The sequence below is a fragment of the Oryza glaberrima genome, chromosome 5 (assembly GCF_000147395.1).
Source record: "Oryza glaberrima chromosome 5, OglaRS2, whole genome shotgun sequence".
Classification (NCBI taxonomy): domain Eukaryota; kingdom Viridiplantae; phylum Streptophyta; class Magnoliopsida; order Poales; family Poaceae; genus Oryza; species Oryza glaberrima.
In genome coordinates this window covers 12,759,657-12,776,196 of record NC_068330.1, presented here as the reverse complement: position 1 = coordinate 12,776,196, position 16,540 = coordinate 12,759,657, and the positions used below count along the sequence as shown (strand labels likewise).

Here is a 16,540-nt window from a genome sequence, read left to right as displayed (position 1 = left end):
AAAGGGGATTAGGGTTAGGGTTTTTAGACCCCTCCCCCTTCCGGCTGGCGATTTCATCGGCGCGGGACCGATCTGAGCCATCCATCAGATCGGACGGCTCAGATCGGCCCAACGCCGAGCCTGCATAAGCGAATGGTCCACACGCGCTTGCCCGCGTCAAGGTCTCATAAGCTCACCCACACGCTTGACGGGCCGTGCCTCGCGCCCCACGGGCTGGCATGCCGTTTGGGCCGACACCAGCCTCTGGGCAAAAAAATTCATTTTTCATTTATTTTCACCCTAAAATCACTTATTGCTTTATTTAATAATAAATAATTTTAGTCACCTTGAGTCATCATTTTAAGCTATAAAATTGCAGTAAATTTTATAGACGTATTTTAATTTATTTCTAACTAAATATAACCAACGGGAAGTTTAGTTAGAATATTTAATTATTTTTTATCTTCTCAGCCTAATGGAGTTATGATTTAGGAATATTTTTGCACTTTGATTTTGTTTTTCTTTTCTTTTTTTTGCCTAAGTGGAACCAACAAGAAATTTAGAAAAAAAATAAAATTTTCCTTATCATTATGTTGTGATACTTAAATTTTAATTATTAGTATTTATTTATTGTTAATATTAATATCATTTTCACCCGTAGCAACGCACGGGCATATTGCTAGTACTATTTATTTTGTCAACAAATTGGTAGGGCATGTTTTTGTTATCAAACCAAAATAGCTCTATATTGAACGGAGTCAGCAGATAGATAGATAGGTTTGTAGGTTGTAAGATATATTTCTGAAGATGAAAGAAGGAACAGAGCTCGCTGTGAGCATTAAAGCTAGGAGTGAGATGTGCTATTTATCTCAGAGATAAACATACCTCTTGTTTTAGATTTATTAAGTGATGATTTTTTTACCTGTCGTAAACACTAATTAAAAATTATTTTTACTATCTAGCAGTCATTTAATATATTGGACGTTGGGGAACCTAAGTACCTAACCCATCTCGCCACATGTCCATATGATTGTGCTTAATTTTAATTTGCAAGCTCAATAATCAGTATAATATGCTGGTTTTGTAATTGTTGAAACTTGCTGAAGCCCACAGACTGGATCAATATAACGAGCTGACTTTCGGCAGGCATTTGCCAGCCGTGTTGCCCTGTCGTACAGCTACCCGGCCATATGGCTCAAATCAATTTATCAATGGCCACTACCCACTATCAGTGTTGATATATTATGGTATATACCGCCTCAACGCGCTCCATATGACCTGGTACTCGAAACTTAATTAACATGCATGTCGTCGCTCTGCTTAATTAAGATAATTAAGTTCAACTACGAACTCGGCAATTAAACAAAGCAAATAAGCTGGAGAGACTAATTACTGGATATCGACTGCACCCACGCACGCACACATGCAGGCCAAGTCAATTAATGGATCCGTACTCCATCTCACTCTCTTGATCACTAACGGCGACATGTTCAAGTAGATCATAGTCGTCATGGCCTCATGCCTAGAAGGATCGCGGGAGAAGTCTTCCATACATCTTGCTATGTACTTCGTATATATACTAATCCATATAGCTAGAGAGCTTAACAACCAGTCAACAGTCTGGGGGAGATATATATATATACACTACATCTATTAAAGAAAATATACCCTCCGTCCTAAATATTTGACGCTGTTGACTTTTTAAATATGTTTGACCATTCGTCTTATTAAAAATTTTTAAGAATATTATTAAAAACTTGAATAGTAGTAGTATATTTAACAATAAATTAAATGATAGGAAAAATAATAATTATATAAATTTTTTAATAAGACGAATGGTTAAACATGTTTAAAAAAGTTAACGGAGTCAAATATTTTGGGACGGATGGACTACTGGTGTGTCATTTGATCGATCAGTGATCAGTCCATTCAACTCGACGCCAGTTTCATCTATCGCGCATATCGATTATCTCAAAATACATATATCACGCATTGTTTATGCATGCTAGAATATGTGCAGGTCAGGTCAACGGTTTGTTGCTGACAGCTCAAAGGAAGTTAATTAGTTGTAGGGATTTTCTTTTCAGTCTGGTAATAATATGTAGTAGCAGAAGGTATATTTTGCACTCCTCAACTTTCACCAAAACTTAAATAACAATTTTCAACTTTCTAGTTAAAGATCCGTGCATTGTAACAAATGTTGTAAGAGATAAAAGCAAAAACTATAAGTTTCAGCTAGTTGATTAAAGCATATATTAATTGATAGAATATGTTCGAAGACTCCAACTGATTTTCACAAAATAAAGAGGCAACTGTCTAGAAAAACAGTGAAAACATTCAAATCAGGCTCTTAAAAATGCATAGTGGAGACTGATAATCATAATATCACTTAAGGTTAGTACTACCAACACTAAACCTATTATAATACACGGTAGCCAGGATCCTCGCTCGGGTAGCCAGAGGAACTGCCCAGGACGGCGGCGGCGGTGACCACCAGATCTGCGCCGCTCCCGCTGGATATCGGGGGTGGCGGTGACCAACGGCGGTAGGGATGGCGACGGCGGGGTGGATCCGACATCCCCGGAGGCAATCTGGCCCCTCAGCGGCCAGATCGAGTGGGGCGAGCTCGTGGTGGGAGAGCCCGTCACGGCAGCGGCGGGAGCGGAGATCGCGACAACACAGGGCTCGCGGCGATGGCAGTGACAGCGGGTGGCCGGCAATGACAGTGGATGGAGGTGCGGTCGGCGGTGGCAGCGGCTAGAGGTACGGCCGGTGGCGACAGTGACGACCGACGAGGTGCCCACGGCGCGAGGAGGCGCCGGAACGGCCACTGGCGATGTACGCCGGGGAGGCTCGGGTCGGTGGAGGCAGTGGTCGGCGTAGCGAGAGGCGACGAGGCACGGTCGGTGGTGGCATGTGGAGGCTGGCCGGCGGGGGCGGCGGTGCAGTGGTGCTCACGCGCCGGCAGAGGTTTAGATGGCGGTGGAGCATCGGTGCGTCAACGGTGGATTGGCAGGCGGTGGATGGCGGGTGAAAACCCAAGGTAGGCAACGATGGCGCTCGAGCGTCACTCCCCTTCTTGAGGGTGTTGTCGTGCCGTCTCACCCTCTTTAGTGGGGCTGCTGGGTAAAAGCCCAGTCAATGTTCTTGAGACCACGACGGACGGTGGGTCGGTGGCGGTGGTGCTTTCGTCGCTTCTCTCTCTGGAGACACCCTCTAGGCAGCACCATTACCGGAACCACCCAAACATCTGCTGCAAGCTCGCTCTAGAGTTACATCCTCTTATATCGACGCCCTAGTTTATACAAGTTAGCCACGTCGAAGGGCCTAGGAGGGAGCGGTTCCATTCTTCTTTCTCATCCTCTCTCCCTAAATCCCTAAGAAACGTTTTTTTGTCGGTTGTAAGGGTTGGGTTTTGGGTGATCCCAGTTGTAATTTGTTTGTTGGCCTAGCGGCGGCCGGTCCGGTGTCACCCTTCTCCTGGATTTGTATTTGGCGCTGTTGGTGTGTGAGTGGTGATATACTTTTTTTCCTTTTCCTAGTTACGGCCTCATAGGATTATAGTCTTGTAATTTTTTTCTAGTGTATTAATATGTACTTCGTTCAAATAAGAACCTTCAATATCTCATCGGCTCTCCTTCAACATCAAAGAATAAAAAAGGGGAAGAAAACATAGGACAAATACTTTTGTTTTGTCTCTTGTGTGTGCTTGTCATTAATATATCCAAGATTTCGCGAAACGACCGTTGATAACTCAACCCTATTTCTTACTTCAAAAAAATCTTACGAATTTCAAAAATAAAAACTCTACAGCAGTACATACAATTTTTTTTGTCCGCCCCTGAACAGTGGGAAACATATGCTAGTAGGACAATTAATTACTTGCACACACACGTACGATGCACCACGGCTCACACAGCCACAGGCGCGCGGTTGTTGCACCCAACTTGCAATGTGTGCTGGTGCAAAGTTGCGAGATTCAAAGTTTGACCCAGCGCTAAAAAGTGGCTGGTTCGCACGAACTCATCGATCAGCCTAATATTCTATACCGGCCACCTGGGCGCCGTGGTAGGTGGCCACATGTTACTTGCGCAAGTGGTGCACGGAACAAACAATTTTCGTCACACCTTGTCATGAGCTCCTTATTTCGCAAATAAAATTGCATGCGTCGGCTAACACTATGCGCGCACACTCCAACCACTACCACTTTTGACTGCGGTTGTGGCATCGCCACCAACCAATGATATGGTTAAGCTAGTGCTCGTACCTTTTTTTTTTCCATCACGGTTCACACACATGCATATATGCTTATTAACTGTTTCATATTACATCATATCCGTCCTAAAATATAACATTTCCAAAAGTAAATATAGTTATACATACTTATTACTATCTACGTATCAAAAAATAATATCGTATGACTTTATATTTGGGCAAGTGTATGTCTAGATATATAACCAAAATTTACCATATCTTGAGACGAATGTAGTATTTAATTGTTTACTATTATATATGTTTTAAAATATAAATATTTTTAAAGTTGGATAAGGAAATTAAGAAATAGGTGACAATGATTAGTTAAAGTATGTGATTTAGTTAAGGAAAAAATAAATAAATAATAAACGAATAATAATTAGGATTAGTTGAGATAAGAGATAGGTGAAAAAATCTTTATTTTTTTTAAAAAAAGTTAAGCGATAGAAATAACTTTATTTTAGATAGAGGAACTACCAATGAATCAAGTGAATGATGGAGTCGGTGAATTTAGGCTTAAACGTGGTACGTATGCATGCTGTTTGGCCACGGCTGCTATGGCTCCTGGCCTTTTGGGGTAGCGCCGTACCGTACCTACCTTCCCAACCAACTCCAACTTTGTTGAGCTTGACCACGACCCGTGCGTGGACAGGGTTTACAAATGCGATCTCTGTTGGGAGTATGACACCCATCCAATCAACTAAAACCATGAGATCGAACCGGTTGCTTTTGTCAACATAATCCATTGAAGTTTTGCAAAACGAAATATGAGTTCCAAAGCTAACCAGTTGTTTACGTGTGAATTTGTAATAATTAGTTGTAACTCGTTTAGCAAATGATAAAATGTTATTCTATTATTAAAAAAGGTTACGAGTGAACCGACAACGAAAACAAACTGGTTTACGTCCAAAACCAACCTTTTTTTGTTTTTCGATTGATTTGACCCAATACCAATCTATTTTGTGGAAATGAAAAGTTTCAAGTAACAAAAAATAGAAATATTGATGGAAAAGTGAGGCAAAATTTTGGCATAACCTTTGCTATAGTTATGATATTTCAGATTTTAAACAACACTGACAATGCATAATGTAACATATAAACCCAAGTGAAAACATCATAACAACTGTAAAAAAAAAAAAGTTCATCCATCAACAGTACAGCACATAAAAATTTAGAGGCACTTTTCTGATTAGAGGCGATTTGTAATCGCCTCTTAAGTTATAAATTCTACAGGCGGGAAACACTTATAAACAATTTTAAGTGTACTTTTTATACACTTCCTAATTTGCATTATATGTAAAGCCATTGCCTTGAGACATTTTTATATCTCTGGAAGGGTACCTTTTAGCAATTTAATCCTGGTAGCGATGGACTAACACAAGGCATATACAACCAAATAATGAGAGGAGTGAGATGAGGTTGAGATGGTTATTATAGAGAAGATGGAAGCAGATGGTGAAGAGTGAAGAGTTGCTGATCGGTGGGTCTACTCTCATGGGCTCACACGTTAGAGAGAAACGTTCCTATGATGTACTCCCTCCGTTCCAAATTTTAGGACACCATCTTTTTAAAGAAAATCAAACTCGTTAACTTTTAACTAATAATTATACTAACCATATATATGCTAAGTATTATGCATGTTATATCACTTGATTTATATTTTAAAGTACTTTCATATTATGCTAATTTCATATTTGTTAGGAACATAACATGTAATAAATTAATATTTAAACTATGTCATTGAAGACAGTGTAAAAAAATATAGTCCTTATAATTTAGGATGGAGGGAGTACTGTATGTTAGAGGAGCCCCAGTCGAGTGAAGATGGAAATAGGAATTGTGGTTTTTTTTTCCTTTCTTTTCACAAATGCATCTAAAGAAATATTACAAGACATGAAGGCTTATTATAAAACGCCTCATCATTTTTGAAGACAATTCATCACAAGACTGCAGTGATTTATTACAATTTTCACTACCATGCCTCTGCAGACTACAGTGTTATAAGTATTGTAGAAAAACAGAATATGATTACAAAAAATGATTGTGATAGAGTACATTAATTCCCAGCTGGATACAATTCACATCAAAATTGCAAAGTCAATTCTCTGTCTCGTTGTATCCGATTCTCCATGCTTCGATGGGGATGGTTCAAACTCGAGATATGAATTCACGCAAAATAAAGGAAACATACTGGTATTAGAAGTATATATATAAATTTACACGGCTACGAAATGCATTTTCCAATATGATCAAATCCGATTTTCGCAGGCGGCTGGGTGACCCTTGCCCGTCGTCGCCGCCGCCGCCGTTGGCAGAGCCCACCGCAGGGAGGGAGGAGGGAGGAGAGGGGCAGAGGAGTTTGAGAGGAGGGGGAGAGAGAGAGAGAGCCGGGAGAGAAAAGGAGAGTGGGTGGTTGACTGGTTGGAGATAGAGAGAGATGAGTGGAGAATAAAAAGAAGAGTGGGAATGGGAGGGAGGATTTTTGTATGCGGATGAATTAAGAGTCCCGAATACGAAAATACCCTTATTTTCACGTGTGGATGTTTTAAGTGATCCGTTTGGAAAAATTGATTTTTTGCATACGGGTCTTTAAGGAGCCGTATGGGAAAACGGGGGTCGAGTTTTGCATACGCGGACACTTATGGTCCGTCTGCAATCTATTGGATGCTCGTTCAGAAAAATCATTTTTTAGTAATGTTAGTTGCTGAGCAAATGACAATTGTCACCGCTCCACCAAACTCAAAAAGACACAGGGAGCTTTTGATTGAAATGGTCCAAACCGAAGAGCTGAACATCTGGTTGGTAAATGTCTCCTCTCAGTTCAACGAATATCGGGCAGATAACAGATTCTCGCATATATAATTGTCTCGTAATAAACTGTGCAATGTCAACCTCATTTTAGTAGCACATTTGTTTTGGATAGTAGCATGGCCTAGCTTTGTCCATCTCTTTTCTTCCCTTCTCCGTGCCATACCACACAACATTTTGATTTGGGACAAAAGGTTTGGTGAAATGGACATATTTTCACATATATATATGCTATATTTTTCTTCTCAGTTTACCGAAAAGATGTACCCTTATATCTCGTCATCGATTTTGGGTCAGGCCAGAAAACCATTGGTAACAGAATATATGCATAGTTTTCTTTATCAATAAAATTAATGTTTTATTTAAAAATCGATAAAGGAACTTTTTACAAAATTAGGTTAGAAATGGTCTGTCTATTATGACAAGGTAAACTTTTGCGACATTAATTTGGATGGCAACTTCAACAATTCAAATTGTCGTTGTCCACAAATCTCTGGTTGTAGAAGACCCACGCGTCTGCAACATTTTTGCGCCGAAAACTTGATACATAGAACTTGATTTGTTGGGATACATGGTGCAGAAGATACGATCATTAATAATTCAAACAGTGCATTTCATGGTCCAACTGACTGCCACGTCATTGAACCCGTAAGCATTCGCTAAGCCAAATCAAATTGGCCTCGAATGAATTTTCAGCACGACTTTTTACGCCCCGAAAACCTAGTACTCCCTCCAGTTGGAAATGTACCCTACCAAGAAACTTGTGTCCGTCACGACGCCTGTATCATCAATCTAGTCCTCTTTTGTAGCAAAATAATTTTAGAAGATTTCTTTTAATACCGTAGAAATTAAATTAATCCTAATGAAAATCATGTAAAACTCACCCGTTACAAAATGTCACTAACCCCCTACACGGTTGGTGTCCTCTTTGTAGCCGAAATGCCTCCTCTTTGGCCACTGCATCTCCACCCATTTTTCAAACATCTCCAACTAACTTTTTGTTCCATTTGCAAAAATGCAAAATGCGAAATGTTAACTTCACACACAACCCCCCTACCACTACAAAACTCTCACCAACCCCAATCTAGCTATCAGTTCAGAAAGCACCTTCCCTTCTTTCCCTATTAGAGCAAGTCTAATAGTACAGCTCACTACTAGCTTCAATTTATCTATAACAAATCTAATAATCAATTCATACAATAATTGCTTACTATGCTATTAATATATGGTCTCACCTGTCATACACACAGTGTGTCTTGTAGTCCGTGCTGCAGCTGGCTACATATCTGTAGCCTGCTAATCTTCTCTCTCATCGTTTATCTCATTAAAATATGTTTATAGCTGACTAATAGCCTACTAATAGCCTGCTAGTCTTCTCTCTCATCGTTTATCTCATTAAAATATGTTTATAGCTGACTAATAGCCTACTAATAACATAATAGCATGCTATTGTACCTGCTCTTAGCACCTTCTTTCCCTATTGGTAAATGGCAATGAGTGCAAAAATGCTTGGAAAAATAACCACCCCCCCCCCCCCCCACCCCCACCTGATTATTTCCAGTAGGGCCAAAATCCGGGCCCACGTCCGCAACCCATGTGGGCCCCACATCCCCCACACCAACCCTCTGCACCCAAAATCCCCATCCCCCCACTATATATAATCCCCGCCGTTGGATCATCGCCCTCAGCAGAGCAGCGCATCTGCATCCAAAACCAAACCCAAACTCGTCTTCTCCACCGGAGCAGAGCAGCGGCGGCGGCAATGGACGCCCTCCTCGTGGAGAAGGTCCTACTGGGCCTGTTCGTGGCGGCGGTGCTGGCCCTAGTGGTGGCCAAGCTCACCGGGAAGAGGCTCCGCCTCCCGCCCGGCCCCGCCGGCGCGCCCATCGTCGGCAACTGGCTCCAGGTCGGCGACGACCTCAACCACCGCAACCTGATGGCGCTGGCGCGGCGGTTCGGCGACATCCTCCTCCTCCGCATGGGCGTCCGCAACCTGGTGGTGGTGTCCAGCCCGGACCTCGCCAAGGAGGTGCTCCACACCCAGGGCGTCGAGTTCGGCTCCCGCACCCGCAACGTGGTGTTCGACATCTTCACCGGGAAGGGGCAGGACATGGTGTTCACCGTGTACGGCGACCACTGGCGCAAGATGCGGCGGATCATGACGGTGCCCTTCTTCACCAACAAGGTGGTGGCCCAGAACCGCGCGGGTTGGGAGGAGGAGGCGAGGCTGGTGGTGGAGGACGTCCGCCGCGACCCCGCCGCGGCGACCTCCGGCGTGGTGATCCGGCGAAGGCTGCAGCTGATGATGTACAACGACATGTTCCGCATCATGTTCGACCGCCGCTTCGACAGCGTGGACGACCCGCTCTTCAACAAGCTCAAGGCCTTCAACGCGGAGCGCAGCCGCCTCTCGCAGAGCTTCGAGTACAACTACGGCGACTTCATCCCCGTCCTCCGCCCCTTCCTCCGCCGCTACCTCGCACGCTGCCACCAGCTCAAGTCCCAGCGCATGAAGCTCTTCGAGGACCACTTCGTCCAGGAACGCAAGTAAGTTACTATCTCAATTAATTACCTTACCTGCACTGCATATCCCCAAGAATACGCAAGAACAAATCCTACCTAATTAGTCCCAGATTCTTATACTACCCCATTTGATCTCTCCTTCAATTTTTTTTTAAAATTTTATTCGTCATCCTGCGTATCCAAATTGTGTGTGGTGGTAGGTGAGGTGAAGGTGACTAGTTTGGTTGCATCTTGCATGCATGATGCATTTGCATCGGTGACATGAACTGGATGAGCGAAAAGTTTGGTAGTAAAAGCAATATTCTACACTAGTAGTAGGGATGTGCACATGCCACGCGAGGAAGGGGATTAATTTGGCAGCAGCCTCAGATCTGTTTGGGTAGGAGGAGGAATCAAATCACTTTGCTGTTGCTGCTTGCTGTGCTGAGCGGTGACAGCACGAGGTGGTAGCTGCGAGGTCAAATTTCTGGTTGTGCAACGGCTTGACTCGGGCTCGACCTGTGCCGCGGAGCCCAGCTACCACCCCGTGCCAAAGCCAATGTCCACGTCACGGTTGTTTAAACTCTGGAGCCTAATTAAAGCGGTTGGTTTTTGGCATGTTGGGATACATCCAACCAAGGTTGAGAATTAGCGGTTAAAATTCCTCTCACAAATCTTATAGATTAGGTAAGCTTCAAAACTTTTAAGGCTTAGTTCGGCACCCCAGGTTCCCAATCCAAACATCCAGTATGTAAAACGGAGCAATCCATTAGCATGTGATTAATTAAGTGTTAGCTATTTTTTTAAAAAAATGGATTAATTTGATTTTTTTAAGCAACTTTCGCATAGAAACTTTTTGCAAAAAACGCATCGTTTAACAGTTTGAAAAACGTGCGCGTGGAAAACGAGAGAAAGGGGTTAGGAACATGGGTTGCCGAACACACCCTAAGTATTCATATCTTTCCAATATTTACATGGGAGCAATATGTATAGATTTATCTCGAAACTTAATTACTTTCATAGTATTAGTACTAACAAAAATCATTTGTTTAAGTAACACTAGGGTACAAGTACCATGTCGATGTCCAAAATGACTTAGTTTAGTAGTGACAACAGGAGATTAATCTGTAAGAACTGGACTTGCCTAATGTTCAAAGCTTCCTTTTCCTAAACATGCAAATAAGTCTGACGAGTAGGTGAGCCGCACATCATGGGTTGCTTTTCGTGCCAGCCAGCTGAAAGCTTACGATTTGGGCAAAGTCCTGCCTCATCACGGAAGCACCGACGGCGACAGAAACTCTCTACCAGTAACCTAACCGATCGGAAATTCATTTCGTTCTCAGCGAATTGAGCAGATCTACTAGCTCCCCCATGTGCTCAATGACTGAAAAGGTCGCAAGAACTTCAGACGCTTCCCCTGTTTTCTTCTCGATCAGTACACTGCATAACTGAGTAATATAATCCCGTTTGATTGGATCGATCAATGGTGCCAAACAACAACATGCAGCTATCCCTTTGATTAGAAGATATTCAATTTGCAGCTTGCATTTTTTTTTTCGGTTTCTGGATCGATTTGCGATTGAGAAACTGCTGACCTTTTTGGTAGTAGCTGTGTTGGGAAGCTTCGGATGAGCTGTTCGACTGACAAATCGGCATGGACGTGTTTGTGTCTTTTTTGCAGGAGAGTGATGGAGCAGACTGGTCAGATCCGGTGCGCCATGGACCACATCCTCGAGGCCGAGAGGAAGGGCGAGATCAACCACGACAACGTCCTCTACATCGTCGAGAACATCAACGTTGCTGGTACGTTTTTGTTTATTCCGCGCAGGATTTGACTTTTAGTTTATCCTCAGCTTAATTTTCTTTGGATCAGGCCTAAAGTATATATCGTAGTACATCATACGTATCCATGTCATAGTTTTGACAAAGCTGGAGTTTTACTAGTACTTGAAAGGAACTGAGTTTGTGGAGAATAGAAGGTTCAGAACCAGGCCAAATTGCAATGCTAGCATTTTTCTACCAACACATCACATCGTTAGTGTGGCTAAAAAGAACCTTAATTAAGTATGCATCATATATAATATTGTCATGATAGGCTATGGTTAAAGTATGGCTTCATTAAATACGAGCTTTTATATGATCAGGTTGCCATGTTCTTGGTCTTGAGGACCAGTTCTTTGGGTAAGAAGTAGTAGCCACGTCTTAATCAGAGTAACCATTACCTAACATACAATTGTATTTTTTTTATTATCCGGCACATGCCCAATGCACAAAGTCGTGTGGGTACATATGGTAGGCGGCTATCTCATACCTTATGATTCAAACCATATGAACTACCGTAGATACGAAACATTTGAGTCAAAACCAGTAGTAAAAAAAAAGGGCCAATTTTAGTTGGATTATTATTTTTTAGAAAAGAGTACAAAATGTTAATTAACAAGAAGCGTACTTTTTTTTGTGCGAAATGTGCAGCTATCGAGACGACGCTGTGGTCGATCGAATGGGGAATCGCGGAGCTGGTGAACCACCCGAGCATCCAGTCGAAGGTGCGGGAGGAGATGGCGTCGGTGCTGGGCGGCGCGGCGGTGACGGAGCCGGACCTGGAGCGGCTGCCGTACCTGCAGGCGGTGGTGAAGGAGACGCTGCGGCTGCGCATGGCGATCCCGCTGCTGGTGCCGCACATGAACCTCGCCGACGGCAAGCTCGCCGGCTACGACATCCCCGCCGAGTCCAAGATCCTGGTGAACGCGTGGTTCCTCGCCAACGACCCCAAGCGGTGGGTGCGCCCCGACGAGTTCAGGCCGGAGAGGTTCCTGGAGGAGGAGAAGGCCGTGGAGGCGCACGGCAACGACTTCCGCTTCGTGCCCTTCGGCGTCGGCCGCCGCAGCTGCCCCGGGATCATCCTCGCGCTGCCCATCATCGGGATCACGCTCGGCCGCCTCGTCCAGAGCTTCGACCTGCTGCCGCCGCCCGGGATGGACAAGGTGGACACCACCGAGAAGCCCGGCCAGTTCAGCAACCAGATCCTCAAGCACGCCACCGTCGTCTGCAAGCCCATCGACGCCTAGGTCGATCGATCGACCTACTCAAATCAATCATGTGCTGCGTTATCCTGTTGCACTAAAAAAAGGAAAAAAGGTTGTATTTTTGGTGGGGGGGGGGGGGGGGGGGGGGGGGAGTATGTGTGTGTTCTGAGGCACCTGTTGTTGTAGGTTTACTTAACCTTTTTTTTTCTTATACTTGTTGGTTCAAACTTAATTATTGGTAATCTATACTGCCCAAACATTGCAAATATATCATTTCTGGCTATTTACACTTCATCAAGACAAATTCCAATAGCCCTATTACAGCTCGTAAAACACGTAACCTTGAGAACATACAGCTTTTGCCTCCACATTGGTATATAGGTGTCGGTGTCGCCATAATTTATAGGTAAGTTTGTTAAGAAGATTCCTCATAGTGAAAAAAAACTGAAAATGAAAAAAAAGCAGCCTACATAGTACTATAGGTATTGAAAATATAAGCACATATAGGTTTAATTTATTTTATAAATAAATCACGACATTGAACATACATACTAGTATAATCACATCATATAATTTACACATGTAAACTAGATAGTAGAGTGTGAACATATCGAATGTACGAAACATTGTGAATGCGTACCAGCAATTTTGGTCGTTTGGCTGCACAGTAGGAACAACTCGCCATAACGGGCTTCGACGTTGATGTGCAGCACCCGAGCAAAGAGGAAGACGATCCACCATAACGGGCTTTGACAATGACGTGCAACACTCGAGTAAAGAGGAAGACACGAGCCGTGGTGGACGAACAACTAGTAGTCGCACGAAACGCTTTTCAAAATTCATATGTATAATCTCATCATACTACTTCCAAAAAGCAAGCCCTAGTGGAAGAAGAGAAAGTAGTCGCGAAGCATCGACTTGGTAGTCCAATTAGCAAAGAAAATTAAAAAGAACTCTTTGGACCCACCTGTCATCCCTTTCCCTCAACCAATAATGCCACCATATATATAATCTCATAATTCTGATTCAATTACTGTCATAATGTATCATCACCAAATGCATTATCCCACAACACTACTCAAATATCTACTCATCTACACATCGATTTCAATGGATTTTCTAAGTTACCGTCCACGGCTATGCTAAAGACTGCAGCAATGTACAGTATTGTCTTGGTTAAGTATCAACACCACCACCATGAGGGAGAGGGATCGCAGGTGGGTCCAGAGAGTTTTTTTTTTCCTGATTCAACTGTCAGGGTGGCGTCACTAATGCAAGCTCAAGTCAAAACAACCAGAACAATGCTAAGGGATATATTTGTCCAATATAAATAGTTGAGGGTGTAAAATATCCTGTATTTAAGTTTAGGGAGGGGGTAATTTAGGAGGGAATTAGTACTTTTTACTAGTGAAAACGAACCGATTGAGGACTCCTGGAAAGAAGAATCAGGCTGTGTTTAGATCCAAAGTTTGGATCCAAACTTCAGTCCTTTTCCATCACATCAACCTGTCATACACACACAACTTTTCAGTCACATCATCTCTAATTTCAACCAAAATCCAAACTTTGCCCTGAACTAAACACAACCTCAGAGTAGCTCTATATAGGAACAGCACACAGTGTTCTCTTTTCTTTCTTTCTTTTTTTGTGCCGTTTCTTGTGTTAATTGGATCGTCTTTTGTTGGGCATCAAAATTTCTGGGCATGGGGGTTCTTGTTGGATGGGTTGGATTGGCCATACTGCATCTACTTGTAATATTCATGTTGGTATATATATGCTAAATCAGACTAGAGGAGGTAATTAAGTGGAATACTAAATTCCTTCCAAACTAAAGGTACGGATCTATCATGGTAGAATATTGCATATATATGTAGATCATGAACCTAGATACTACCTCCGTTTTTTAATAGATGACGCCGTTGACCTTTTCTCATATGTTTGACCCTTCGTCTTATTCAAAAAATTTACGTAATTATAATTTATTTTATTATGAGTTGTTTTATCATTCATAGTACTTTAAGTGTGATTTATATCTTATATATTTACATAAAATTTTTGAATAAAACGAATGGTCAAACATGTAAGAAAAAGTCGTCATCTATTAAAAAACGGAGGGAGTAGAAAAGAAGGTTATATATATGATGGAATAAGGATTGCAGTTAACCTCACCAAATAAAGGGGTAGATCAGAATTTTTAACATTTCACATTGCTCTTGCTGACTTGCTGTTACTCTTTACATCATTACATCTCGAAATTGAACTTGCCACCAGGCACAGAACAACAGAACAAAGCAAACAGACCGAAAGGAGCGAAACCAACATATTAGAGCAAAATAACTTTAGATTACCATAAAAAAATCCAACATATTATGGAATTGGATAATCAATTATTCATTTTGCCAATATACAATTCTAGCCAACTTGCGGCACCTTGCTGATCCCTTCGCCACCGGTTGGAAGGGCTCCAATCACCAGCACGACGCGATTACAACAGAATTCATCATTTTCCTCTCGCCCAATACTATTCGAAATCAAGTACACAATATTTGTCACCTGCGGATTCTCACGCTTTATGGTGTCGTAGGCCGTGTCCTGGTCCTTTCCGAGGAGCTCTGGCCATGTCTGCTCTGCACATCGACCACAAATGATGACCAAGAAATCCATGTATTATAAATTGTTGTTCTCCTTCATCTCAAACAAAAAGTAAGTAGAATGCTGGTGATTGGAGCAGGTTGAAAGAAGGAAGAAGATGATAAGAGGGATGATGGGTGTGTTACTCACTTCCTTGACAAGGCGGTGCCGTACATGGCTCATCTGCAGCTAGTATACATGTGGTTGAAATTAGAACTAGTAGAATAGGCAGCAGGAGGAGGGTTGAATATAATGGGAGTTTTGGCATTGTAGATGCAGTATACATGTTCTTGTTCACTCGATCTTGTTGCAGGTTGGATTTGGGGATAGAAGCATATATATAGGTCAAAAGCAGCATGCATTTGATGGGTTTATCTGGCGTGAGCTGGCAATTGAAGATTTCAATCATTTGTATTCATAGATTTTATTGCATAGATTAATACATGGATTTTATTGAAGATTTCAATCTTTTGCATTAATGGCTTGAGCTGGCCAGTACTAAATTTGTGGACACTACAGATTTTATTGCATATGCTCTAGATTTATTTCATTTAGAGTGAAACTAGCAAAGTCCCTGTACTTCGTAGAGGGATTTACAAGAGAATTTTATTGGATGTTTATGTAGAAAATTACTCCCTCCATTCTAAAATATAAGGCATAACCATCATTAACCCAAAGACCAAGAAATAATTATTATTATCTCATAGTTCGGATTACCCTAATAAATAGAATACATGCACCCAATAAAATTAAAGATCTTGATGGTGGAAGATTTAAATAATAATATTGTAGTGGAAAAGAAATGCTAATTAATGACATGTATGCATGCACGCCTTATATTATGAAATAACTTTTAAAATAGTTATGCCTTATTACAAAATGGAGGGAGTGCGTTGTTTTGCTAGTTCATTTACCGTGTGAATGTACATATCTTACGGAATTAAGCGACAGAATCGCATGGCGTTGTAAAGGAAAATTAACCTTTGAGATCGAGATTGTCGTTTTCTTTTTAAAAAATAAATCATTTGTGGATACTACAGATTTTATTGCATATATGCTCTAGATTTATTTCATTTATAGTGAAACTAGCAAAGTCCTATACTTCGTAACGGGATTTACAAGAGAATTTTACTGCATGTTTCTGTAGAAAAAAAATATTTTGTTTTAGTTCATTTACCATGTGAATGTCAAAATCTTATGGAATTAAGCGACAGAATCGCATTGCGTTGTAAAGGAAAATCTACCCTATGAGAGACTATCGTTTTCTTTTTTTAAAAAAATCAAAATTAGAAAATACTAGTCGCCAATGGCTATTATTGTTTTATTATAAATATTATGAT

General features: G+C 41.9%; 1 protein-coding gene across 1 annotated transcript; it reads left to right on the top strand.

Moving 5' to 3' along the window:
* Nucleotides 1-8,733: 8,733 nt before the first annotated feature.
* LOC127773908 (trans-cinnamate 4-monooxygenase) lies at nucleotides 8,734-12,837 on the top strand. The gene is made up of 3 exons (XM_052300141.1): nucleotides 8,734-9,588; nucleotides 11,225-11,346; nucleotides 12,016-12,837. The coding sequence occupies exons 1-3, from the start codon at nucleotides 8,804-8,806 to the stop codon at nucleotides 12,609-12,611; spliced, it is 1,503 nt and encodes a 500-aa protein (XP_052156101.1). The 5' UTR covers nucleotides 8,734-8,803; the 3' UTR covers nucleotides 12,612-12,837.
* Nucleotides 12,838-16,540: the final 3,703 nt, after the last annotated feature.

Excerpts from the sequence above, each read along its gene's own strand:
- LOC127773908 (XM_052300141.1), top strand. The coding sequence starts at position 8,804 with ATGGACGCCCTCCTCGTGGAGAAGGTCCTACTGGGCCTGTTCGTGGCG. Across the intron at positions 9,589-11,224 it reads CACTTCGTCCAGGAACGCAA|GAGAGTGATGGAGCAGACTG; the intron begins GTAAGTTACTAT and ends TCTTTTTTGCAG. Across the intron at positions 11,347-12,015 it reads CGAGAACATCAACGTTGCTG|CTATCGAGACGACGCTGTGG; the intron begins GTACGTTTTTGT and ends CGAAATGTGCAG.